Source organism: Leopardus geoffroyi, chromosome B4, assembly GCF_018350155.1.
Source record: "Leopardus geoffroyi isolate Oge1 chromosome B4, O.geoffroyi_Oge1_pat1.0, whole genome shotgun sequence".
Classification (NCBI taxonomy): domain Eukaryota; kingdom Metazoa; phylum Chordata; class Mammalia; order Carnivora; family Felidae; genus Leopardus; species Leopardus geoffroyi.
The window spans coordinates 104,752,634-104,780,394 of record NC_059341.1 but is presented as its reverse complement, the minus strand read 5'-3'; the positions used below and the strand labels follow the sequence as shown (position 1 = coordinate 104,780,394).

The window sequence follows — 27,761 nt, the reverse complement described above, 5'->3', positions numbered from 1 at the left end:
ACTATTAGTTAGATTAAAGAAAGAAAATAATGTGTAGAAAAATTATGTAACCATACTATAGAATACATTTATGGGGAAAGTATAAACCCCAAGCACGTAATTAAAAGGCTCATTAAAAGGCTCTCAATAGAACTCTGAACTATTTCTAAGATCAGAGGCAAGTAGGAATAAAAAACAGGCCATAAATGTTTGGATGTATTATTAACACATAAGCCACACCTACATACATGTTGCACAAACTTTCACCAGCCCAGAGGCTAACTTTCTGAAACAAGTTTCTGCGTGAATGATCTAGGAGTAGGACAAGAACAAGGTTCTATATAATTTCCAGGAGGCCTAGGAACCCCACATATCCATTGCCACCTGGAAATCCCCTCTTTTCTCTCAATCACAGTAAGAAGGATTTAAGTAACCAAAATCTACATTTACTGACACATGAACTAAGATCCTTACCTGGATTCTGAGATGTACTCCACTTAGCTACCTGAACCTGGCCACTCAGATGAGTGTGTGTGTGTGTGTGTGTGTGTGTGTGTGTAGGTGTTCATATAGGTGTGTATGAACATATATATGGAAAAGAGGACAGCATAAAGCTGAGATGCGGGAAAGGCATATTGTCAACATAAATAACAAGGGGAAAGGCATATTTTTAACTTCAACAATATCTAAAGTGTACCTAAAAATCAATACAGAAAAAATTAAAAACCCAGTAGGCAAAGAATCTCAGCACACAATCCATAGAGGAAAAAAATGATAATGGTCAATAAGTAAAAAAAGATGATGCTCAGCTTCACTGACAATCAGGAAAACGAACATTAAAACAATAATAATATTCCATTTCTCCCCATTGGATACAAAGATATAATACACAGTAGTTTTAACTCAGCCAAAGCAAGTTGCCTGTATGTTTATCTCTGTGCTTGTAGAAAAGCACAAGAAGGTGGGGCACCTGGATGACTCAGTTGATTAAGCATCCGACTTTAGCTCAGGTCATGAGCTCACGGATCAGGGGCTCAAGCCCCACATCGGGCTCTGTGCTGAGAGCTCAGAGCCTGGAGCCTGCTTGGAGTTCTGTGTCTCCCTCTCTCTCTCAGCCCCTCCCCCACTCGCTGTCTGTCTGTCTCTCTCTCAAAAATAAATAAACATAAAAAATTTAAAAAAAAAAATAAAAGCACAAGAAAGAGTCTAGAAAAATGTACAAGAGAGGTAAAGTTGGGTAAAAGAAAAATTGAGGTGCAATACAGAAAATAGTCTATATTTTTCTGTAATAAATACTTCTGTGTGATTTGATTTTTACCAATATTCTTTTATGTATTAAATATATTTTAATAAAACTATAAATTTTAATAGAAGATTGCTTGGCTCTTGGATTGACCAAATCATCAACTCCATATCATTATAACTGCCACTAATGAAAAAAAATAATTTAATTAATTAATTAGAACATCTCTTTTCAATTTTCTTCTGGTAAAAAGGAGTATTTCTTATACTTATGACAACATCTAAACTCAGTTTTAAAAAACTAAAACGGGCCATCAAATTTTTGCTTTTCCTTTTTATTTATTTTTCTCACCAGAATCAACCTCAAGCAGATGTATAGTAATACCAAGAATGGCTAGACAGAACCTTCAAATCGCATAGACAGATCTACTATAAATCTGTGTTCATCATTCTTGCTTGCTGCCCACTGTGATTTTGGTTGCCCTCATTCCAGGCGCTTGTAACACTGCACTAGAAATGAGGCACGGCCACGAAGTTTGCTGTGACCCATGACGTGGCTACAGAAATAATGCAAGAAGTCTTTAAGATTCAGTGTGTGTTTTCCACATTTCCTTCTGTGTGTCACAAGGACCAGTGACATTCCAAACGGTGACAGCACTGTCGACCTGTATTTTTTTAAGTTTATGTATTTATTTTGAGAGAAAGAGAGAGAGAGAAAGAGAGGGAGAGAGGGAGGGGCACAGAGGAAGAGAAAGAGGGAATCCCAAGCCATCTCCATGCTGTCAGCACACAGCCCAATTCAGGGTTTGAACTCACGAACCACGAGATCATGTCCTGGGCTGAAATCAAGAGCCAGATGCTCAACTGACTGAGCCACCCAGGTGTCCCCAACCTGTAGTCTTGAGTGAACACGGATGATATGAAACAAATTTGCTGTGTAATCAAAGATACATTTACATGAGTGAGATACACCTGGGCTATTTTAAACCAGGGATATTTGAAAGCTGTTTACTCCTACAGCACAGCCTAGTCTATTCCGACTGAGAGAAAAGTCCCCAGACCCATCTATTTTGGCAAACTCAAACAAACTTTAAAATTGTCATAGTTTACAATTTTAGAGGCAGAGGGATACATTCCAGGGCAAAAGAAATGAGTGTAATCTCAGCTGGTATAATTATGTAGTCACTATAGAATTGTTAGATGTCCCTGAAAAGAAGTCAAGGTGCACCATCATCTGTGTCTGAGCTCAGAGAGGTGGAGCTGAGAGGCTTCAGAAGGAGCTCCTTTAAGAAGAAAGCTCTTGGGGCGCCTGGGTGGCTCAGTTGGTTAAGTATCAGACTCTTGATTTTGGCTCAGGCCATGATCCCAGGGTCGTGGGATCAAGCCCTGCACTGAGCTCTGCACTGACAGCACAGAGTCTGCTTGGAATTCTCTCTCTCTCTCTGCCCTCTCCCCCACTCACTCTCTCTCTCTCTCTCTCTCTCAAAAATAAACGTTTAAAAAAAGAAGAAAGCTCTTGAAATTCTTTCGAGGCTTCTTCTTATGCATAATTTTCTATTTTCCCTTGCCTTTTCCTCATTAACCCTGCTAGTTTACATCCAGGAGAAAAACTTTGACTCAGTTCTTTGGAGGGAAGCTTGTTTGAATTTGACTTCTTTAGAAGAACTAAAGACTAAAATGTTCCTCTCAATTTCACCACTCCCTCCTATTTCAAGAACAAAACTTATTGTACTTTCAATAAGTGTGGACTATGAAACTCTTTCACAAACTGCCATATTTCAATCTGCATGAAATAGTTATTGACATGAGTATATTTGGTAGTTGCAATGTTGCAACCCTCTCTGTAGTCCCAGCTAGTGATTTCTGTACTGGACATACATTTTCTACTAAATAACTGGAAAGTCCAACATATAATTTACCTTCTGATATGAGCTCCTTTCCCTGGATCATATTACAATGTCCCTCCTTGATGATCTCCTATTTGGGTTTTTATTTTGGCACAATTTCAGAAAAAAAAATTCAAGTTCTTTTTAAAAAGTTAAATAAATCTAAGGATAACATACTGAAAAGAATTTGAGGGCAATGGATATATTTGGTTATCTACCTACTAAAATACTAAATCTATATTAGGAATGTGTAACATTTATAAGAAATAATTTATTATATTATAGGCAGACTTTGGCAGATTATAACCTCCAATATTAACTATCTATAATTATTTCCTCAGGGCTCCTCAGTGGCTCAGTCAGTTAAGCATCTGACTTCGGCTCAGGTCATGATCTTGCAATTTGTGAGTTAGAGCCCCACGTTGGACTCTGTGCTGATGGCTCAGAGCCTGGATCCTGCTTCAGATTCTGTGTCTCTCTCTCTGTGTCTCCTCTGCTCATATTCTCTGTCTCTCTCTCAAGATAAATAAATAAAAACATTAACTTTTTTTAAATAATGATTTTCTCTTCAAATGTTTTTTTTTAGCCAACAAATTTAACAATAATTTGTTGTTGGTTCGACCTGAAACTGTTAAGAAAAGGCAAAAAATATAATTGGGAACATGTCCACCATTCTGATTTACAGAACATACTGATTTACAGGCATACTGATTTACAATAACTATAATAAGAAGCAAAATGTGGCCAACTTCCTGGCAGAGGTAGAAACAAAGTGTGATGAAAGCACAGAAAAAAAGAGATTAATTCTGGCTAGGGGAATGTGGTTAGGAACTGGTGATGTTGCAAGGCATGTAGTCTAGTTATAAAGGTCTGAGCCTTGAGGTCAAAAGACCAGAGCTCAAATCTCAGGCATGTCATGTAATAGTTGCAGGCCAGCAGGCAAATTAACATGCCTAGGTATTTCTTCCTCCATCTATAAAACCAGGAAAACAAAACAAAGAAAACCCAACAACATAGCACTTACTCTATACCAAGACAACACTATGAACATTTAACACACATTCATTCAATTTTCATAATGACTCAATGTAGACACCAATATCGTCTTCATCTTACAGATAAGGAAACTGAGGTATGGAGAGGTTAAGTGGCCTAGTCGAGGTCCACACTGGTGTGTTACAGGCTTGGACTGGATGCCAAGCAGTCAGGCTCCAAGTCACAGCCTCTTATTCTGCACTGAGGAGTTAATAGAAAGTACTCTACACTCTCCACAAACATGCTTTCATACACATTTCCTTGACTCCTTTCAATAACCCTATTAGGCAATTACTATCATTATACACATTTACAAATGGGGAAACTGGATTAGATAAGTTATGAAAGCACAGTTTTGTGGCAATGGGTATGATTGGGGCTGAAGCAGGACATAAGGGGAGGGCGACTGTTTCAAGACTTTTTTTGCAATAATAATGTGGTGATAGAGATGGAAGGGAGGGAAGGGTTTGAGAAATACAGAAGACTGAAAAAAGAATTTTAGAGAAAAAGAGGAAGAGAATGAAAAGAATGCATATCAAAGAAACTGGGGCTCAAGGGGAGTCAGCAAACTATAGTCACATGCCAAATCTGGCCCACAATCTATGTGAATAAAGTTTTATTGAAACACAACCACACTCCATTGTTTCTGTATTCTCTGTGGCTGCTTTTGCTCGATAATAGCAAGATTGAGTGCTTGCAACAGAATCTATCTGGCCCGCAAAACCAAAACTACTTACCATTTGACCTGTTAAAAACTTTGCCGGTCTTGTCTCTCGCAAAGCCTTATACAACAGAAATTTCTGTGATGATGGAACTTTTCTGTACCTTCACTGTTCAATTGCATAGCCACAGGTAGCTGGCTAAATTTAAATATTAATTAATTCAAAGTAAATGCAATTCAAAATTTAGTTCTTCAGTCACACTAGCCAACCTTTCAAGTGCTCAGTTAGCCACACTTGGCTAATGTTACTGCAGGACTGAATTTTAATCTTAATTCAAATTAAACTTAAATTAAAATAGCCACATGTGGCTACCAACTTTCCTGTTGGACACTGCAGTTGTAGGGGATTTAGAGGAGGCAGAGGTGGTCCCCAGAGTCAAATACTGAAGGGAGATCAAATGAGGTAGGACTTCAAGTCAATCCATTGAATTAAGGAACAAACAGGTACTGGTGATCTTGGGGACAGCAGTTTGCATACAGTGATGAGGATTGAGGCCCCCTGCAGTGGATATAAGGGGTATAAGGGAAAAGGATATGTAGGGGTATAAGGGAGAGAAAAGCCTGGAGTATAGACAATGTGGCTGAGAAGTGAGGATATCAAGAGAAGGGGGATGCTCTGACATCTCTTTGGGCTTGTGCAAATCTTTCAACCGGCTTTTATCTAAAAGGGTGAAAAGTGAAGGCAGTTGAGGGGAGACAGCATTGAAAATTAATGGAAATATGATTCTTTAATGGCAATGGCAAGTGGAACATGTGCAAAAAGTAGGCAAAGTTCAGGTTCTGTTTTAGAAGTGCATTAATGCCGCTGAAATAGGAGATGTGTGTTTAGCGTGGAGCATAACCTGAACTAAAGCAACGAAGATGAGAGTAAGCCTTATCTTAAAAGCCTGGAATGCCCAGTTAAGGAAGGGGAGGCCATTAAAGGGTTCAGAGCTGGAGAATGCTGTGCTTAGAAATGGATTTCAGGTCAGTCTTGAGAGGCAAAGGAGGAAATGGAATCAGCTAGGATCTATACTGACTAGCCAAGAAAGGCAAAGTAAGTAATGAAAACTTGGGGGAAGAGGAACTATTATAGAAACAAATTAAAAAGGAACTAGGGGCGCCTGGGTGGCGCAGTCGGTTGAGCGTCCGACTTCAGCTCAGGTCACGATCTTCGCGGTCCGTGAGTTCGAGCCCCGCGTCGGGCTCTGGGCTGATGGCTCAGAGCCTGGAGCCTGCTTCCGATTCTGTGTCTCCCTCTCTCTCTGCCCCTCCCCCGTTCATGCTCTGTCTCTCTCTGTCTCAAAAATAAATAAACGTTAAAAAAAATTTAATAAAAAAATTAAAAAAAAAAGGAACTAGAAGTAGGGGAAGAGTGACATCAAAGAAAATTGAGGGTTTTTTTTCCCCCATCTCTGGATGCCAAGTTTATGTTGTCTTTAAGGGAGACCTGGAATAAGAAGAAAAAGAAACAGTTTTGAAGTATGAAAAGGAAATAATATTTTGTTAATCGCCAGTATGCCAGGTTCTGCATCTGGAAATTTATATGCATCAAATCATTTAATCCACACACTATCCCTTGAGGAAGACACTGTTATTCCCATGTTATAGATGAGAAATGAGCCTCAGAGAGGTCAAATAACTCCCCAGAATTATAAAACTAAAACATGGCAGACTATAGCCCAGTGCTTTCTGCCTCTAAGGAAAATGTGATGAGTTTCCAATTTTACATGTCTGTCTGCTTATTTGAGTAATTCGTGAACCTTCACGAGAAGCTGTTTCCTGTGCGCAGAGACCACATGCTAGCTCATTAATGGCACACAGCAAATGCTCAATAATTATTTTTAAGTAAATGCCTGCAAGTGTGAATGAACGTGAATTGAAATAGTACTCTTCTGACACATTAACACAAATAAGAAAAAGAGTCTCATGAGGTAAACGCTCAGTAAAAACAATGACAAGCTCCAAAGACTACTATTGCACACAAACAGACAAGGCTTTAAGCATTTTGAAGAGGGCATCACATTGCTTTCTTCACACAGGGACATCTCATCTAAATTACAGATACTTGGCCTTGAGCAGTATCAACTGACTGTTCCAGGAAACCCTCCAAATTGGGTAATTGCCTACTTGGGGCAGCATAATAACCTTACGTTAATTTAACCACTAGGGACATTGTTTTTGTAAACGTACTTGGAAAGCACATCTCTCTATAGGACAATTATTTTAACAGAAAAACCTAACACAAAGAGAGCGACATTCTTTAGCCCTACCAATCCTTTATACATGAGTACGTGTATGCAGAACCTGGCCCTATCCACCAGCCCTAGCCACAGACTGTCCCATCTCAACATGAAAGGACAGCCCAGGCATCTGCATCTCTGCCAGATCATCTCGGATTAAAACTGAGTGAATTGCCAAAGGTGAGAAATGCAGCCAACAGGAAAAAAAGAATAGAAAGAAATACTTTCAAGAAATCAATACCTGTTATCTGAACTGGATCCACACTGTCAATGAAGAGAAAAGGCATGAATGAAGGATTTTAAAGATCCACAGACTGTGAGTCATGTCCGACAGTTAAATTCAAAGCTGAAAGTAAAGACACCATTTTGCCTTGTTTGCCTCATTTTTATTCTAGAGGAAATGCAGGAAAAACAGGGTTTAAGCAAACAGAAATAGGATTCAGTTTAATATAAAAAATAAAAGAAAATTATAATGAATTAAATTAATATTAAAGGTCAAATGTTAAAGATACAATCGAAATACATTTGAATTTCAAAGCACAAATCTATTAAAATTGAAAGATAATCATAAATGAATATAAATTTAAAAGAACATTTTAAAGGAAAGTAAACTGCATCATTCTGCCCTCTTCAAGACGGTATTTAGCATACTCTTAGGAGCAGAGGTCCTCAATCAACCAACTAAGAAACAAGCCATGATGAGCTCATAAGGAACTAAACTCCAAACTGGGCCAGGTTCCTAGAAAACCAGACTTACAGATCAGGGTGCTCAAAAGGTCTCCCAGAAGGTAACCCTGGAACCTCAAAACTATCCAGAGAACCAGGAAGGGACAGAAGAGAAGGTACACCTCCAATGTCAATCAGTATTGGTTGAAGGGAAGAAAAAGAGCTCTCAGAATTTAATACTGATAACAATGATGAAGTGATGAAGAAAGAACAAAAAAAAAAAAAAAAAGGGAAGAGAGGAGGAAAGGAGAAGAGAGATAGTGGCCCCAGGACCACACAGGGGAGAAGGAAGCTAATTTGTTAATATGGTGTTACTTTACTCTGGTTAAGGAGAAATAGGAAGTGAGGCGAGAAATAGGTAAGAATTGAAACTAATGTGCTCTAACCATGAGAACGTTAGGACTGTATATTTTTTCCTATTTTCACATTGCATTTTCATCTTAGCTATCCATTTCTTTCTCTTTAAGGCTGTAACTCATGTAGAATTACACACCACAATGTTCTGATGAAACTCTCCTCTACAGCTGAGGCTCCCAGAACGCAGACACCACGTTCATTAACTCATTCTGCACAACACTTAGCTCATGTCCACAGAGAGATGTTTAATACAAGCTCTTATTAAAGAGGAGGAATACAATCAGTCATCTTAGAATGTCTGAAAAGAGCTTTTTCTTCCCACTGAGCTACATAAATTATTCTGAGATTGTTTCTACAAAGATTGTGTAGTTGGCAGAGCTACAAAGGGGGCATCAATTTTGTTTTCCTGCTTAAAACAAAAAGATTTAAAGGAAATGTGATACAACATTAAGATTTTACAAAGCCCGGTGTTCGATGTCCACTAGATTATCTTTATTTATTCTTCAGATATTTCATAAGGAAGAAGGTTGTGATACCTTATTCACAGTATTAATGTTTTTGAACAAAAAATCTGACTCTATATTAGAAAGGGTATAATATCTCTTTGATCTAGAAATCTAAGAATTCATCAGCAAGAAGAAAGGAAAGAAAGAAGGAGAGAAAGAGACAGAGAGAGATCTTCAGAATGCTGTATCCGAAGATGTAAGGATATCTGCCTGTTTATAATAACAATAAAGAGAAACATCCTAAATTTCAGCATGAAGGGATTGTGAAATAAATAACATTCATCCAATATGTTAAAACATTCTGCAAACATTAAAAATCACTGAATAGAAGAATAGAAGAATGTTAAAAATATAGCTTATTGCAGTGGAAAAAAGACCTGTCAATAGTATGGATAGTATAATTCCATTTTTCTGTAAGAACAAAAATAGAGACCTAGAGTGTCAAACAGACTTACAGACATATAGAGTTTTAAAAAGCAAAACACATATACAATAAATATGTGTGCCTGCAAACACTGGTGAATCTGATTAAAGTTTATTAGTTTAGCTCATTGTACTGTGCCAATGTAGATTTTGGTTTTGATAACATAATAGTTTTGGTTTTGATAATATACTAGTTGTGTAAGACATCACCATTAGGAAAGGCTGAGGGAGGGGCACAAATAAATCTCTTTGCACTATTTTTGTACCTTCTTGTGAGTCTACAATCATTACAAAATAAAAATTTTAAATGAAATAAAAAGGCTGAAGGAAAATATGCAAAATATGCCAAGATATACACTGAGAATGTATTGAGATATTGAACTATACAGCCGATTTTACATCTATTTCAGCTTTCCTGAGTTTATCCAATTAGAATTTAAAGAACTACTGCTTCTTTATGGGGAAAAAAAAGCATAAACCTAAATTTTAATCAAGTTTTTTTAATGTTTATTTATTTTTGAGAGAGACAGAAATAGAGCATCAGCAGGGGAGGGCAGAGAGAGAGGGAGAAACAGAATCTGAAGCAGGCTCCAGGCCCTGAGCTGTCAGCACAGAGCCCAATGTGGGGCTCAAACCCACAGACCACAAAATCATGATCTGAGTCAAAGTCGGACGCCCAACTGACTGACGCCCCTAATCAAAATTATTTTTAATAAAGCAATGTCACTGAAGAGGCCATGTCAATTCAAACCTAGGTCTCAAACCAAGGCCTTGTAATCATAAAACCTCTGCTCTCTTTTTTTTTTTTTTTTTTTTTTTTTAACGTTTATTTATTTTTGAGACAGAGAGAGACAGAGCATGAACGGGGGAGGGGCAGAGAGAGAGGGAGACACAGAATCGGAAACAGGCTCCAGGCTCTGAGCCATCAGCCCAGAGCCTGACGCGGGGCTCGAACTCACGGACCGCGAGATCGTGACCTGGCTGAAGTCGGACGCTTAACCGACTGCGCCACCCAGGCGCCCCATCTGCTCTCTTAATTAAACCCTACTATGTCCCATCCAACTTCCCACCTTCGTTCATCACCGAAACAACCTTACACTCAGATACAAGCATGCATGCTACGGACATATCTACAAAGATCATCTAATTGGACTAGATACTATTGAACATAACTTAAAATTTTTATTATGCCTTTTTCCCTAGCCTTATCCTCAAAATAATCTGAGAACAATATCACAAACTGTATCTTTGCTTTATCCTTGTCAATGTCCCCAATATCTACATATGTATTATATTCATAAATAAAACATTTCCCATTAACATTTCCATAATATGAAACTTGAATACAGTGCAGTTTACTCAATTATCCAAGAGTTCATCGTCTAGCTGGTTCTAAGCCCATTATTTCCCTTTATTTTTTTTGTTGTTACTTGCCTTCTCCTCACTTTCCTGTGTATTAGCACCTCTAGCAGAAAATGAGAGATTGTACAAATGGATAAAATTTAAAATGGCTGATTCTCTTATCTATGAAAAGATTCATTAGTTAGAAAATGGCTTCTGTTGACCAAAATGTGAGGTTCTGTACTCTAGCTATTCAGACCTCAAGAGTCAAAGGTAATTCAGGGTAGAGTCAATTGTCAAATAAAACAAATTTTATTACCCATATTTTCAAAAATTATAACTAGATAGTACATAGCACTCATAATTACTCTTTTTAAACAGGAAAATGAAAACGATCTCATTGCACACAAACACACTTTTTTCCTTTGATGTATGAAATTGCCCTTCAAAGTTACAATCTATCTGGAATCTCATTCAGTATCTGGAATAGCTCCTGGATTGTAGAAGGCATTTAATAAATGTTCAATGAATGAACAAGAGAAAGAAAGAATGAATGAACAAATGAGTTAATGAATAAATAAATTCTAGAGCCAAAAATACTCCACTCTTATATAGTAGAACCACAAATATATAGTGTGTATATATGTATATATGTGCCTGGCTTGTTTTTAAATCTGAAACACTGGTATTATGAGGATAAAATAGGATTAACTGGAGAGGATATGGATTATGATACAGTGAGATGCTGACACACTCCAGAGTCTAACACATCTGGTTTTTCATCCCAGATCTGCCACCTGCATGCCAAGTAAACATGAACAAGGTACTTAATCTTCCCTAAATTCTTCTTTCAGAACGTATGTGCTTGAGAAATTAAATAACTATGGTAATGATGCATTGTTATCATTACTGTAATAATATATTATGTATTCTGTAACACTTTACCACTCACTCGCAAACTCACACACACACGTGTGTGCACACTTACTCATACAAATACACACATATAGAGTAAAATCATCTTCTAGGATTTAAGCAATTTTGATTTAAGGGTATTATTATTTCCATCAGATACAGACTTTGAAATAACTAGATATGTAATTACAAAAAGGAAAATCTTCCTAATTAAAGATATTTTCTACTGATTATAAATTTAAAAATTAAATTTTTTATAAGTTAATTAAACCTAGATAAGAGAAAATGTCATCAAATTAGATCGACTAATCGTGTAATTACATATCACATTTCAAATAGCTCTTAAAATATTCAGGCGAAATAATGAAATGTTTCTAGTAGACACATGTAGCAGGTGTTAAACAGTCAGGACCCAGAATTTTAAAACACTAATAAAGGGGCGCCTGGGTGGCTCAGTCGGTTAAGCGTCCGAGTTCGGCTCAGGTCATGATCTCGCGGTCTGTGGGTTCGAGCCCCACGTCGGGCTCTGTGCTGACAGCTCAGAGCCTGGAGCCTGTTTCAGATTCTGTATCTCCCTCTTTCTCTGACTCTCCCCTGTTCATGCTCTCTCTCTGTCTCAAAAAATAAATAAATGTTAAAAAAATAAAATAAATAAAACAATAATAAAAATCAGTTTTATATTTTCAAAATTTAAGCGCTTAACAGAATATATTCAGCTTTTACTCCAAATAACAAAACATTAAGATTTGTATCATTATTTATGGCAATACCATAAATGTGTCCTAGAAATATAATATTTTTAGGTTATCTCATTGCTATCACTTTTTTACTTTTTATTGTTTTTTTAATTAAAGCATAATTGACATATAGCATTATATAGGCTTCAGGTATACAACATAATGATCCAACATTTGTACACACTGCTAAATCATTACCACAATAAGTCTAGTTATCATCCATCACCACGCACAAAATTTTTGTCTTTTTTTTCTTTCTTCTTGTGATGAGGACTTTTAAGGTTTACTCTCTTCATAATTTCCAAATATGCAATACAGTATTATTAAGTATAGTCATCATGCTATATCCCCATGACATTTATTTTATAACTGGAAGTTTGTACCTTTTGACCCCCTTCACCCATTTCATACAACCCCGTTCCGCTCCCCACTCTGGCAACCACCAATCTATTCTCTGTATCTGTGAGCTTAGGTTTTTGTTTTGTTTTGTTTTGTTTAGATTCCACCTATAAGTGAGGCCATTCAATATTTGTCTTTTATCACTTTTAAGCAATAATTTTCATTTGATCAATAAAATTTGATTTGGTTAACTTATTGACTACAAAATGACTAATAACTGACAATATGGTAACATGTTATTGGTCCAACTATTAAATATGAAACTGGGAATCTGGTATGTTCCAGAGAGACAACTTTTTCAGTCCCTACTCACATGGGCACTGGGTCTGTACCACATAAGTAAAGTATTTTCCTTCCATGTAATATGTGTGTCTTTGGCTCGATGACTAGAAACTCATGCTGACTGTAAAATAGTCTCTACTACAACTTAAAGATAAATGAGCTAAAGAGAAGCAAAGGAAGCCAACTGCCTCATAATGGCACTTAGACTCATGAAGAATGCAAACTGGTGTACCCACTCTAGAGAACAAATGGAGGTTCCTCAAAAGGTTAAAAATAAAACTACTCTACAATCTAGCAATTGCATTACTAGGTATTTACCCAAAGGATACAAAAATAATGATTCAAAGGGATACATGTACTCCAATGTTTATAGCAGCATTATCAACAACAGCCAAATTATGGAAAAAGTCCAAATGTTCATCAACTGATGAATGGAAAATGGTGGTATATACATACAATGGACTATTACTCAGCCATCAAAAAGAATGAAATCTAGCCATTTGCAGTGACACGGATGGAGTTAGAGAGTACTATGCTAAGCAAAATAAGTCAGGCAGAGAAAGACAAATACCATATGATTTCACTCATATATGGAATTTAAGGAACAAAACAAAACAAAAACATAAGGGAAAATTGAAAAAAAAAAAAAAAGGAGAGGGAGGCAAACCATAAAAGAGACTTTTAACTATAGAAGACAAACTGAGAGTTGCTGGAGGAGAGCTGGGTGACGGGATGGGCTGAATGGGTGATGGGTATTAAGGAGGGCACTTGTTGTGATGAGGACTGGGTGTTAAATGTAAGTAAAGAAACACTAAATTCTACTCCTGAAACTAATATTACACTGTATGTTAACTAACTGGAATTTAAATAAAAATTTGGAGGAAAAAAAAAAAAGAAAATTTCAAACTCTTTGATGCCTTGATAGAAAGAAGATTCATAAGTCATTTTGGGTTCAGGTAGGATGGATGATTCAGGTAATATGTACCTACAATCTATATAGGAACCCCAATATAAGATAGATTAAGAAAGTACATCTGCACATGGCAAAGTTTTTAAATCAGAGCAACTGATATCCACAAGGTTATCTGCATTCCACTGTGGATATAAAGGTGACTGAATCCTGATCCCTGCCCTTCTATTACCTAGTATGATTGGTTAAATTGCTGGTAAAGTATCCGCGGAGTGTGAGCTTATCAAGTGGATGTATAGTGGATGGAAATGAGTACTGAGTTATTCTTCGCCAAACTACTTAAAGGGAAATAAGATTCAAGGTGACGTGATTTTTAGGGGGAAAAAAACAACACTTAGTCAAGAACACATGTAAAAGTTGATTCTGGGAAAGCAGTGAAGATTTACAATTCCTCTAAAATGAGAGAATGGAAGATACATGGAAGCACAATTGACACAGGACAAAAAGGGAAACTACATCTCTGATTAAAAATTTTTAGAATTGTATGGGGCGCCTGGGTGGCGCAGGCGGTTAAGCGTCCGACTTCAGCCAGGTCACGATCTCGCGGTCCGGGAGTTCGAGCCCCGCGTCAGGCTCTGGGCTGATGGCTCAGAGCCTGGAGCCTGTTTCCGATTCTGTGTCTCCCTCTCCCTCTGCCCCTCCCCCGTTCATGCTCTGTCTCTCTCTGTCCCAAAAATAAATAAACGTTGAAAAAAAAATTTTTTTTTTTTAATTTTTAGAATTGTAAAATAGTTCTCATTCTTTTGTACCCTCTAGGTCCTGATGTCTAAACAGTCACAGGACAACCAGACAGAAGTTAAAGAGTGCAGTTACAACTCATTACAGAAATTGTGCTTCGTAGTGTGACCCAACTGGTTGAAAAATTAAGTCCACCACTATACGGCAAGTCACTTAATCTCTCTGTCCTTTTGTTTACAGAGCTACAAAAGTGCATTATAATTATATCTATTTCATAAGGTGTTGGAAGGAGTCAAAGAATACATATATAGTTTTAGCACAGGGCCTGAGCCACAGTAAGTGTTCCATAATTAGTTAACTGCTTTTGTATTCCCATAGTTGTTAGTATTAAAGAATGGAAAAGCTCAGGCATGAGCTAGAGAACAATTACATGTGAATTCCCTTCTCAATCCATTACAGACTCTACAAACATCCCAAATTTCAATGTGGCACATCCTCTAAATACTCAAAGAAAGCATTTTAACATTTTTACATCACGTGTTCCCCAAAGTTTGTTACATCTATGCAATAACACAGTAAGTGGGAGAGCCTACAACTCATTGTCCTTGTACTACATTTTTAAAAATTACATATATTTTAAAAATATATTATATATAATATAAATTATATATATCATAATCATATATATGATCCTATATAATATTATACATCATACATAATCATGTATATGATTATATATGTGATGATATATAATATTATATACCATATATAATCAGATAATCTATGATATATAATATTATATATATATATAAGCTGTATGCAGTATGATTCCTGAGAAACTCATCTCTGCACTTAACATAAGCCGTTTATCAAGGTCTGTCCATGCACACTAGGATCAAGATGAAAGCAACGAAAGAAAAACAGGAAAGAATACTGTAAATAATGTGTAAATCAGTAATAAATGCAGTAAACAAAATCAACAAGTTCCATAATTACATACATACAAGAAGTCAAGTATTTTCTTTTACTGAAAGGTTGGAGGGAAAAAAAGTTCAAATATTCATACTTAGATGAATTAATTAGACTGTTCCTATCTTCTAATAAAAATAACATTAAAGCATACTGCAAGCAATGAATAATGTGGTCATTATAGATTTTCCTTAAGCCAGAAAACCAACAGAGCATTTTTTAGAGAAAAGATTAATACTACTTTCTAGAGTCCAAGAAAAATTTCTAAGATAGGTAACAATTAATATAAAGCCTCTCTTCCCCCAACTTAGAGACTGTGGTACACATTTGAAATATTTTACATATAAAACATGGTTTATTTTTTTCAAAGAGTATCAACATATTATTCCATATATATAATATGGATATTTTCCAAATGTTTCTGGGAATTAGATCTAGATGTTCTAAGTTACTTTTAGTGGTTTCCTTGGAGAAGGGATAAAAAAAGAAAGAAAAACTAAAATTAATTGAGATGCTTTTTTAAAAAAAAATTTAATGTTTATTTTTTGAGAGAGAGAGACAGACAACAGAGCACAAGTGGGGGAGCGGTAGAGAGAGAGGGAGGCACAGAATCCGAAGCAGGCTCCAGGCTCTGAACTGTCAGCACAGAGCCCCACAGGGGCTCGAACTCAAAAACAATGAGATCATTACCTGAGCCAAAGTTAGACACTTAACTGATGGAGCCACCCAGGCGCCCCTAATTGAGATTCTTATTACAGAAACACTATAATGTATTTAGAAAGAGTACAGATGCTAAGCTCAGACTACCTGGGTTCAAATCCTATATCTGCTACTTACTAGATTTATAAGATTAGGCAAGTTTCTTAAACTCTCCATATCTTCATTCCCACACCCATTAAATGAGAATAAAAAACTGAGGAGTGCCTGGATGGCTCAGTCCATTAAGCGTCAGACTTCAGCTCAGGTCATGATCTCCCAGCTCATGAGTTCGAGGCCCGTGTGGGGCTCTGTGCTGAGGAAATATTATTTCCTATTATTTTCTTCTCAGTCAAAAGGACAGGACAGATTGCACTGCAGTAACAATTGCAAACTCTCTGTAACTTGCAAAAACAAATGTTTATGTCTTATTCATATGACTTCACTGCGGGGTGGACTCCCCAAAGCACTGACATCAATGATTTTTGCTCAGCAATCCAGATTACATCTATTACACACGTGTTCCACGATGGTGGAGAAGACCGGAGAACTATAGATTGAAGCACTCACAGCTAAAGGCTTCACCCTGAAGTGACACACCTTCCTCTTCTCACCGCCTTGGCCAAAGCTAACCATATAACACTGGGTACAGGGGGATATCCAATCCCCCTGCATGTCTGAGGTAGAAAACAGATACCACTGACTAATGATAACCATCACAGACTAATTTTATAATTCTCCCATTTTACAATTATTTTGGGCAAAGCACTGTTTAAAGACTGGAACCAAAATTCTAATCTCTAGGAATCATTTGTTTTCTCCACTAATAATGATCCTTGACTTTTTTTTTCTCCTACCCACCAAAATCGGGTGTCTAACAAACTCCCATTGGTAACTGGCAAACTTCATTTGGCCTTGATGAAGGCAGGGAGTAGGGAGGAAGGCAAAGTCAGGGCATCTGTGGTTTAGAAAAGCACTTAACTCTCAGCTGAGAATCAATACAACCCTGTAAAAATAAGAAAAACTGTGGAGAGAAAGCAAAGTTAGATTTGTACAAAAATGGACTTTTCTAAGCTCCAATGCTTTGCTTACAGTTATTTAGCAAACAGTCAATGATACTGATGCTATATCCCTTTGACTACTATCTATCATACCAACTTTTTTTTTTTTTTTACAAATATCTGTATTGGTCATGTCTAAGGTAGATACTGAGCATTCTTTTTTTTTTTTTTTTAATCTTCCTAAAGTTCTTTTACCTAACTAATGTATCCACTTAGGAGAGAGGTCTTGAAAGATTATACTTGGGAAATATTTTTATTCTAATATCAAAACCTAAGGAGAAGTTATTCTTATTGTCCAGAGTCAGCTTTTAAGTCAAAGACCTATGGAAATTAATTGCTTTCCTTCCACTTAGAAAAATTTATATTTTAAATCAGTAAAATCCACTATTTACCTAAAAGTCATAAACTAAATTCTACTGCTCTCTAGCTTAGAATCTGAAAGTGCTGCTTCTTTTTATTATCATTATTATTATTGTTGTTGTTGTTGTTAGCTATTCTAGGACTTTCAACTGGACTATTTCAAACTCAAAATTCTTTTTTTAAAGTATATTTATTGATTTTTGAGAGAGAGCAAGTGAGTGGAAGAGGGGCAGAGAGAGAGGGAAAGAGAATTCCAAGTGGACTCCACACTGAGAGTGCAGAGCCTGATGCAAGACTCAAACTCACGAACCACAAGATTGTGATCTGAGTGGACACCAAGAGTCAGACGCTTACCTGACTGAGCCACCCTGGTGCCCCTCCAAGTTAAAATTCTTAAACTTCAGTTTTCCTAGATATCATAAGAAGAATACCTCTCCTTTCCATGCACTGTCCTTTACCTCATTTGGCCCCAATACTAGCACAAGCACACAGAATCTGTCATAAAAAATTCTCTATCCACATGGTTTAGCTAAAAGATTTGAGTTCCACATTCAGATGTGCTTCTAAAACTACAATTTAAAGAGGTTCTTAGATTCATATATATTGTCACAAAGATTCATTAGCCTCCTACATATTTCTCTTGCAAATGTCACACCACAATGGAAAGCAATGAGTTGCTGCTTGTTGCTTATTAAACTGGAATTCTTTTTAAAAAGCAGCAGAAGCAGAAGCAGCAGCAGCAGCGGAGGTAACAGCAGAAGCAAGTAACTTCGACCACTGGATTTCTTCCCCTCAACTAATAGTATAAGGCATGAACAAAGGAAGACTAAGCCACCTTCCAGGAGGTGCTAAGCCTTTGGATTTTCCCCTACACCTGGTACTTGATCGGGTCACAGCCTATTGAATTTCCATTGTTCATTGATTGTGCCATTTGTGAGGCAATCCATCCTTGCTTATGTAATTGCAGCGTTCCTGTAGTTCACTTCTTTCTGCCCTGAAGGCTCGGCAGCATGAGGACTGAGAAAATTAGATATGGCACAGCCTCAAGCTGCTGACCTTCAGAATATAAAATAAGGCCCATCTTTTAAAATTGGTCTTTCTTGATGAGGTTACTCTGCAGGACTATATTTCCAGCAGGCAATTTTTCATGCTGACCATGTACCTTCTTAAAATATTTTTTGTATTTATAAAAAAAATGATAATTTAAATTTTAAATATGCCTGTACTGTGCACAATATTATGAATAAATTCATTTCATTTAGAGTTTGTCAAAAGGGGACCGATTTTTCATTTTTAGGTAAACCTCTCACCTTCAAACCAGAATTAAATATCATTTTAATAAAATCTGATAAATATGAAGGAAACTTCACAGACTCTTAATAAGTTAAAAAAAATTCCCAAACAGTTTAATGTGGCTAACCAGTTGACTGCCAAAGTACTAAGATTCAGTAGCGAAATTAAATTACCTCCCGGTTACATAAAAATCCACATTATATTTTGCTTATTTATTTTCCTTTGAAACAAAGTCAAACTCAGAAAAGTTGAAAATACAAGATTGAAAAAAACGTTTTTTCCCTCTGAACCACTTACTTACATGATGCCTAATAACCCCAGAATAATTTAACAAATCAACAAATTTTAATTATTTCACCCCTTTCCAACTGTCTCCATATCTTCCCTGTCAAACTCACAATCAAATGTGGAATATCTAGCTAAATAGAATTGTTCCAATGTATAACAAGAACATACAGATTGCCTGAGTAGCTCTTTATTTCAACATTTAGGTTTTTCCATTGGGTTTCTTCCATGGACTCCTAGTATCTAAACAAACAAAAAAGATAAGAAACCACACAAAGTTCAACTTGCAAAAACAGGGAGAGCTGCTGATGAGGAATGGGTTTCAGAATAAGCAAAATTCCCTTCATTCCTATGTCACAGATTTCATCACTTCTGCCATTAGACAGAAGTTTCTCCTAAAAGGGGAGGAAGGAAAAGCAAAGATGGCGCGGAAACTTACATAACCCAGGTACCTCCACACACAGTCATCTGGTCTCCGTACCTGTCTCTACCCCTCCGCCATCGGTTCACTCTGTAACGCACTATTCTCGCTTTGGCCTCCATCTCTACATTGATACCACACTATGAAAAGTCACTGAGGGTTTCTGAATCAAAACTGCCTGTTCAATCCTCAATAGCCTCAAAACATCTCCAGAGCCCTTGACCTCTACTGACTTCCCCTATTTTTATCTCTTCTCTCCCTCATGCTCCATGACACTAAAATATCCTGCTCTTCCTTTTACTTCTTTGACCAAGTCTCATCCATTCTTATGGGGTATTTTTTTTCTTTCTTCTACTTGTCTCCAAAGTTCACTTCTTAGTATTTTGCTCTTCCTCTCTCTCTCTCCCCCCCCCACCCCACTCTCCACTCAACATTCACAGGCTTTAACTCTCACATCTTTTTAACTTATAGTTAAATCTATAATTCTACATAAGCTCCACCCAGTTTTCAACCCATTAACTTTCACTTCACAATCAGTTGCTCCAGTTGGACATCTGACTCAAATTCTTGCAGTTACCATAAATTCCTTCCTTCCCTGAATCCCGCTGCCAGGAAGTCATGATGTCTCATTTAGCCTTCCATAGGGGCTACTCAGTTCCAGCCAAGTGTTGCCCATTGCAGATGGATACTCAGCTTTTTTTTCCAAAAGAAGACCAAAACTTGAATTGTTAATAGAAATGTAGATTTTAAATAAAATCTTCCAATGTTTAAATACTGAGAACTACCTAAATAAACAAAAACTCAGCACCTGGGGCAAACAAAACCTACCTTCAGGTTTACAGTCAGATTGTGACTTGTAGCCTAAGACATAAATGCAAATCCCTTTTTCTTATTATTCCAAGATTTTTAAAACCATCCTGAAACTACCTTCTGAATCTGAGGTCAGTAGTGCCCCGCCTTCCCTGCCCAATTGTGGTTTCACTTTCTGGTGTTTCAGTTACCTGAGGTCAATCTCAGGCCTAATGTGATCTCACAGTGCCTATGTCATTCATTGCACTTGATCTCATTCTGTAGGCATTTTATCATCTCACATCATCACAAGAGGAAAGGTGAGTACAGTACAATAAGATATTTTGAGAGAGAGAGACCACTTTCACATAATGTTTATTACAGGCTATTGTTATCATAATTCTATTTTATTAGTTGCTGTTAATCTCTTACTGAGCCTAATTTATAAATTAAATTTTATGATAGGTATGCATGCATAGGAAAAAACAGTATATAAGTGTTTAGTTCTATCCATGGTTTCAGGCATCCACTGTGGATCTTGGAATGTATAAGGGGGATAAGGGGGACAATCCAAAATAACCTCTACAAGCCAACTGCTCTACTACATTATTCTCTAAGCACACTTGATTCTTTCTAACCTCTATGCCTATCATGTTTGTTTCCCACACACAAAAAGTTTTTTCCTAAGTCCTATTTTCAAACGCTATCATTTCTCTGAAAACCTCCCAGACCACATTAGCTTATGGGAATATCTTGCCCAAATCCAAAGACATTCATACCTAGTATTGTGTGTCAGGCACAGTCTCAGACACTTTACAAGCCCCTCTCCACCCCATATAATCCCAAAAAATTGATACTACAATCATTCTCATTTTACAAATAAGGGTATTGAAGCTGGCCCAAGGTGAGTGGCAGAACTGGAGTTGAGCTCATAACTATTTTTTTCCAGTGCAGAAAGAAGAGTATGAAATTCATGTTTTGGTCATGCATTATATGATATATTATGTACCAGGAAAAAAATCAAAAAATCCGTAACATGACTCACAAGGCCATTCACTATATGGCTCTTTTCTCCCATTTCTTGATAATTTCCCCATCATTCCTTAAGCCCCGGCCACATTAGTCTTCTTTCAGTTTCTACAATCTACTGAGCTACTGCATACTTCATGGCCTTTGCATATACTGTGTTCTTTGCCTGGAATGTTCCTCTCCACTTCTCATGTCTAATCTCTACTCATTGGAATCTCAGCTTAAATATCATTTCCTCAAGACTCCTCCCATGATCCTTCTAGAGAAGACTATGTTAAATCCACCACTAACCATTGTACTGAATAGTATGTACTGCAATTCTAAATAAATAGCTCTGTGATAGTTTAGTCAATGTATGTCCCCCCTGCTACTATGTGGTGAGTTTCTTCACTACCTTTTCCACAATTTTCTCTGTATTATCCACACAGTAAGTTAATGATTGATATCTTTAACTCTATGAACCATTTTAAGACTTGGAGGGATTAAACAACCTTTATCTCATAGCTAGTAAGTGAGATTTTGCATGTTGAAAAAACTACACTCCATTATAGAAATGTTAACCAACCTGAAACCGTTTTCTAATAATCTGCATTAAGTTGGAGTCTTTCCTTTTCAGCTTATAGTCACTGTTAATAAATATTAAATTCTAAATCAAATAGTATATGAGAGTCTTATCATGGTACATTGTTTAAATAAAAATAAACAAAAATGGGATTGTAATGCTTCCATAGAAAGGAATAAATTGATGAACTAGACAGAAGAGTCAACCACAATGTGTAATGCAAAAGTTGATTGCCTAATCTTTATATCACAGAGTGGCAGCTCGATTTCAACTTCAGGATAGGCAGCAGGATGCCTAATTCGTGAGGAGAAACTAACCAAACATCCATTTTGTTGTTTCAGGATTAGAGAAACTACTAGGAATTCTAATTGCTTCCCCTTTGGCTATAGTTTTCCACTAAAGTCTCTGAAATAGATATTTCATCACCGCAGAAACCAGGTGTCAACAATGTGAATTAACTACCAAACTGAGAAAAAGGTGGTTCTTCACAACTTCCTAAAGCACCTACATATAACTGGGATTTATTTTCCAAAGATTGTAGAGATTACAGTACCAGAAGTGTATTGGGGCATCTGGGTGGTTCAGTCAGTTGAGCATCCGATTTCAGGTCAGGTCATGATCTCATGGCTCACGGGTCCAAGCCCCGCATCAGGCTCTTTGGAATCTGTGCCTCCGTCTCTCCCTGCCCCTCCCCAACACTCTCTCTCTCTTTCTCTCTGTTTCAAAAATAAACATTAAAAAAATTTTTTTAAAAGAAATATATTTTACAGGGCTATTGACTTCAGTGGAAAGTTCCTTCAGTCTATCACCCTTAATGATTTCTATCCCATGTTGAAATACAAATCAAAACCACATTGAGATACCACCTCACACTGGTAAGAGTGGCTAAAATTAACAATTCAGGAAACAACAGATGTTGGCAAGGATGTGGAGAAACAGGAACACTTTTGCACTGTTGGTGGGAATGCAAACTGGTATGGCTGCTCTGGAAAACAGTGTGGAGGTTCCTTAAAAAAATTAAAAATAGAATTACCCTATGACCCAGCAATAGCACTACTAGGAATTTATCCAAAGGATATGGGAGTGCTGATTTGTAGGGACACGCATACCCAAATGTTTATAACAGTGCTACCAACAATAGTCAAATTATGGAAAGAACCCAAATGTCCATCAACTGATGAATGGATAAAGAAGATGTGGTTTATACATACAATGGAATACTACTCAGCAATGAGAAAGAATGAAATGTGCCATTTGCAACAATGTGGATGAAACTGGAGGGTATTATGCTAAGTGAAATAAGTCTGTCAGAGAAAGACAGATATCATATGTTTTCACTCATATTTGGAATTTGAGAAACTTAACAGAAGACCATGGGGGAAGGGAAGGAAAAATAAGATACAAACAGAGAGGGAGGCAAACCATAAGAGACTCTTAAATTCAGACAACAAACTGAGGGTTGATGGGCATGCAGGTTCGGTGGGGGATGGGGACAATGGGTGATGGGCATTGAGGAGGGTACTTGTTGGGATGGGCACTTGGTGCTATATGTAACTGATGAATTATGGGAATCTACTCCAGAAGCCAAGACTACACTGTATCTTGGCTAACTTGACAAAAAAAAGAGATTTCTATCCCATGTTTATACTCCTGCATATGTAAATTACCATTGGGTAGTTTATGCCACTGTGAAAGCTAATAAGCATTACTATTTATGTGTTGGGGCTTCTCATAGGCCTGCAGATTCTGAGCGGAGTTTACTTTCATGAAAAACAAACAGACAAGATTATAATGAAAAAAGAGAAGCCAAAGGGCATCAGAGATCTTGACTCCCTGTATGTCAGCTCCATCTAGAAGTTAGCTACAGCACCCTATGAACTCCTCAGTTTTCTTAAAGATTTGGCTACCCACATCCACATTTCCAAGACCCCAGCTTCGAAGAAAATAAGCAAATCTCTTTCACATCAAATTGTGCCTATATCCTCTTACTATCTCCCAAAGACATATAGTAGCAAAAATCAGCAAATCTATGCATTCTGTTACTTTACTATAATTTTTTAAACTCATATGTCAGCTCTGCCCTAGACCCTAGGGATATAAAGATAAAAAAAAAAAAAAAAGAGAGAGAGAGACATTTCATCCTGCCCTTGAATTTAGCTTTATAGAAAACAGTTAACCAATGAGGAGTGTCTGCAAATAAGTGTCCAACACAGCAATGGATTCTACTTGAAACTGAAAAGTCTTATTGATGAAGTTTAAGATTAGATATGTGATCTTCACCTCGATTTCCCTGCCCAAATCTGCTCTGCCAACCAAAATTTTTAGTAAGATTGAATCACTCTTCTGAAATAAATACAAAGTCAAAGACTTATCTTTTTTCACTTTGATCTTTTGGGCTGCTGTAAACAGGTTTGGCCATGCGATTCCAATTCCAAGAGCTCAAAGATGAAGAGTTCAGCTACAGTATTATCAAATGTCAGTGATCTACAATGTACTGAAGTTTTAAAAATACAAAGACCTTTTGGCAAAAATTCTCATTAAAAACATTTTATGCACACAATTTTAGAAAATTTAGGCGAGGAATTAGAGATTAAGAAGAAAAAAAAAAAAAACAGAAAGAAAACCTCCAGGTCTAAAATGTCTACTTGATAAACTTTTGATTTCTGCATTCTCTGCACTCACCTAGGCCCTTGCCAACCCCAACCAAGCCTCTAACAACCTGTCCTTTCCCTTTCATTGCCACTGTCACTGCCTTACATCTGGCCCCCATTGGTTTTTACTTGGAAAAACTAACTTCTCTGCACATGGTTTTAAGGGGAGGGGAGGGTCACATAAATAATTTCAGTACCACACCTTAGGACAGATATGCAGACACAGACCTTTGAGAACACACTCTTAGGAAAGTTATTTAATTTCTGTTTTGATCTGAGAAACACAAAGAGGGTTTTCTGCTCCTGAAATAATTGTGGTTTAAGAGTGCAAAGATAGCTAGCTACTCTTCCTCCAACATTTATAAGGTCTATTTCATCCAAGACATGGTCTTGGGTCTTAAATCTTTACCCATTTAATCCTCATACTATTTCCACATTTATATATAAAGAAACGGAAGCAGAGATTAAATAACTTGGCTGTGAACACACCGCCAGTAACTGGGAGAGCCAGAGCTCAAACCCAGTATTCTAGCTCCACAGACCATGCGGTTAGTCACCATGACTCCCAAAAAACAGGGGTCTTATATTACTCATGGGCATACACAGTGCTTGAATCACTGTTGGCCCTGTTAAAAAGGGTTAGTTGAACACCACTGAAACAACTGAACTAGAAGAGAACATGTGTTCAGATTCTAAAGGAAAAACAACGTAAATATTCCAAACATTGAAGAGAGAACCAGGCATAGTGACAATATAGAACAGACTCTGATTGGTTTGGCCTTTCTCCATTCCATCTCCCCTGCTCTCAACAAGGAGACATTTGTCAAATGCAAACCTGATTGTGTCATTCCCCAACTCACTGCTAGGAATTTGGAAATTTGGGAAACTCCACTGTAGTGTTTCTCAAACTTTTACAAGAAACAACTCTCCCTAATGGCTGGCAGATGAGACCAACCACATTTTTAAGGATTAGGCACATAGCCTAAAGAACACCCAGAACTCTGAGCTCTCATAGCTGTGTGCCTCACCCTTACTATTCCGGCAAGTCTCACATTTATTCTACAATGTATCTGTTTCGTTGTAATGCAAAACTGATGTGTATAACTACTTATAATTGCAACTGCAGACAAAAAAAAAAAAAAAATTGTATTCCTACCATGATTTCTAGCACTACCTGGCTATATGTGCATAATTTTGGAGAACCTCATATCACAGCTCCCTATACACGACAGGGCTATGGATCTAACCCAATCTACTTGTCAACACACAGAAATCCCTTCCCCTCCCAACCCTTGACTCACCAGCCAGCCCACTCTCCCACCTCTCCAGTCAACACAATTATTTGCAACCACGGTTACCGGCCAAATTTCAGCCACCTCCTGGTCTTAATAATTAGATCTTTGCCGACCTTGAGAAGATATAACCATACTTCCAGACCCTACTTAGGTGTGATTTTATTGAAGTCTTTCCTCAAATCTCTTCCTCCCTGCAGTATAGGGCACTTGACAGTACTTCCCTATTTGTTTCTGTGGTTGTCTCCTACACTAGACAGTGCTGTCCGTAGAGACAGACCCTTGTTTTTGACCGTGGAACATCTCCAATGCCAAGTGGAGTCCTGCCATATTGGTAAATCTCTGGTCTATAGGAAGCTCGGCTCATAATGGGTAAGCGAATTCCTCAAGAGAAGGGAGGAGAGTTGACTCTGGAACTAAATGAGATTCGAATGAAAAGATCTGAACACGTCTCCGCTCTTGATTTCCCGTCCTGACACAAGGCCGGATTCCCAGAGAAAGGGACGATAAGCCCTGTCGCCCAAAAGTCGTGAGAGCTCCGGCTAGGCGAAGGAGGCACTCACCAACTGGTGGAAGGCGGGTATCTGTTCTCCAGCGTTTTGGTCCAGGGCTTGTACCAGCTGATCTGCTCGGCGGCTTTGCCCCAGAACCTCTCGGGGTCGGCCACCGAGGCCGCGAAGTGGGTCTTGTACTCGCCGCCACCGCCGGCCGACGACAGCGCTCGGCAGCCCCGACCCCCGAGCGCGCCCCGTGGGCCGGGGGCCAAGTAAGCCCTGCGGGCAGTGCCCGCGCCCCGGGCCGGCGAGGACCCGGGCAGGGGCCCCCCGAGTCCCCCGGCGCCGGTGACTTTGCGACACTGCAGCCAGGACGGCTTCATCGCCGCGGGCTGGCCCCCCGCCGGCAGCGCTGCCCGCGGTCCGGAGTGCACTTCTCGGGCGAAGACTGGGGCTCTGGCGACTTCCTGAGGCCCTCGGGGAGCAGGCGGGAGGCGGAGGCAGATCCCGAGGTGAGCCCGGGGCCCAGGAGTTTGGAAGTCACACTGGAGTTGCCGGGAAAAGCCGACCTGGAGCGGAGGGGGTGGGGACGAAGCAACAGGCTGGAGTGTTGGGGCTCGGGGGTGAGGGGTGAGGGGCCACAGAGTGAGGAATCCAGCCGCTCGGTGCATTCCCGACCCCGCGGCTCCCCCGGGAAACGCTGCAGACCCTCCAGCGGCCCTCGGAAGAGGCCGACGCGACCAACTCAGTTTTCAAACAAACAAGTCGTGCGCAGCTTCTCGGGCTTCCTCTTTGGACTGCGAGCTGGTGGAAGCGCACCGCCTCTGGCCTGCGGCGGAAACCCACCGTCGTGGGCTTCGCGGCAAGGCCCCTGCACCGTTTGCGGTGTTCGTTTATTTTTTAAACTCGGCCCAGCCCCGGGATATTAAAAGCACAAGCGGCTCCAGGGCAAGGACTGCTCCAGGATTTCATCACAGCTGAGAGGGTAGGAGGAGTGGAGAAAGGTTGCAAAGAATTGAGTAGTGCTTCGTGAGAGTGATCGACAGGCCGCTTGAACTCGGATTCACCTGCTGCCCGACTCCCCCACAGGTGTAGGAGCTGAAAACAGAACCGACTTGTTGCATCTCTTCCCTTCCAATTTGAGTCCTTCGAGTTTCTGTGTCCTTTTATTTATTTATTAATTCTTTTTTTTTTTTTTTTTTTTTTTTTTTGATGAGAAAACAAGAAAGCCAAAAGGAGGAGCTAGGTAAAGACGTGAATCAAACAAAAGGGAGAAAGGAAGCTGGGGAAAATGAAAACACAAAGGCCCTATAAATTATTATCTGGGTTTAACATTCTAAAAGCGCTTTCGCTGTTTTTTACACCCTAGTGAAATTCAGATGCGATCTTGTTTGCCTTAGCATTTGCCATTTTGTTTGTAAAATTGTGTATCCCCAAATC

General features: G+C 38.4%; 1 protein-coding gene across 1 annotated transcript in view; it reads right to left on the bottom strand.

Annotated features, from left to right (window-relative positions):
• The window catches only part of ACSS3 (acyl-CoA synthetase short chain family member 3), a 157,858-nt gene extending 130,541 nt beyond the window's left edge, over positions 1 to 27,317 (bottom strand). The window contains exon 1 of the mRNA XM_045464363.1: positions 26,391 to 27,317. Within this exon, the coding sequence (XP_045320319.1) occupies positions 26,391 to 26,992 (602 nt within the window). The 5' untranslated portion in view covers positions 26,993 to 27,317. The remainder of the gene's footprint in view (positions 1 to 26,390) is intronic.
• Positions 27,318 to 27,761: the final 444 nt, after the last annotated feature.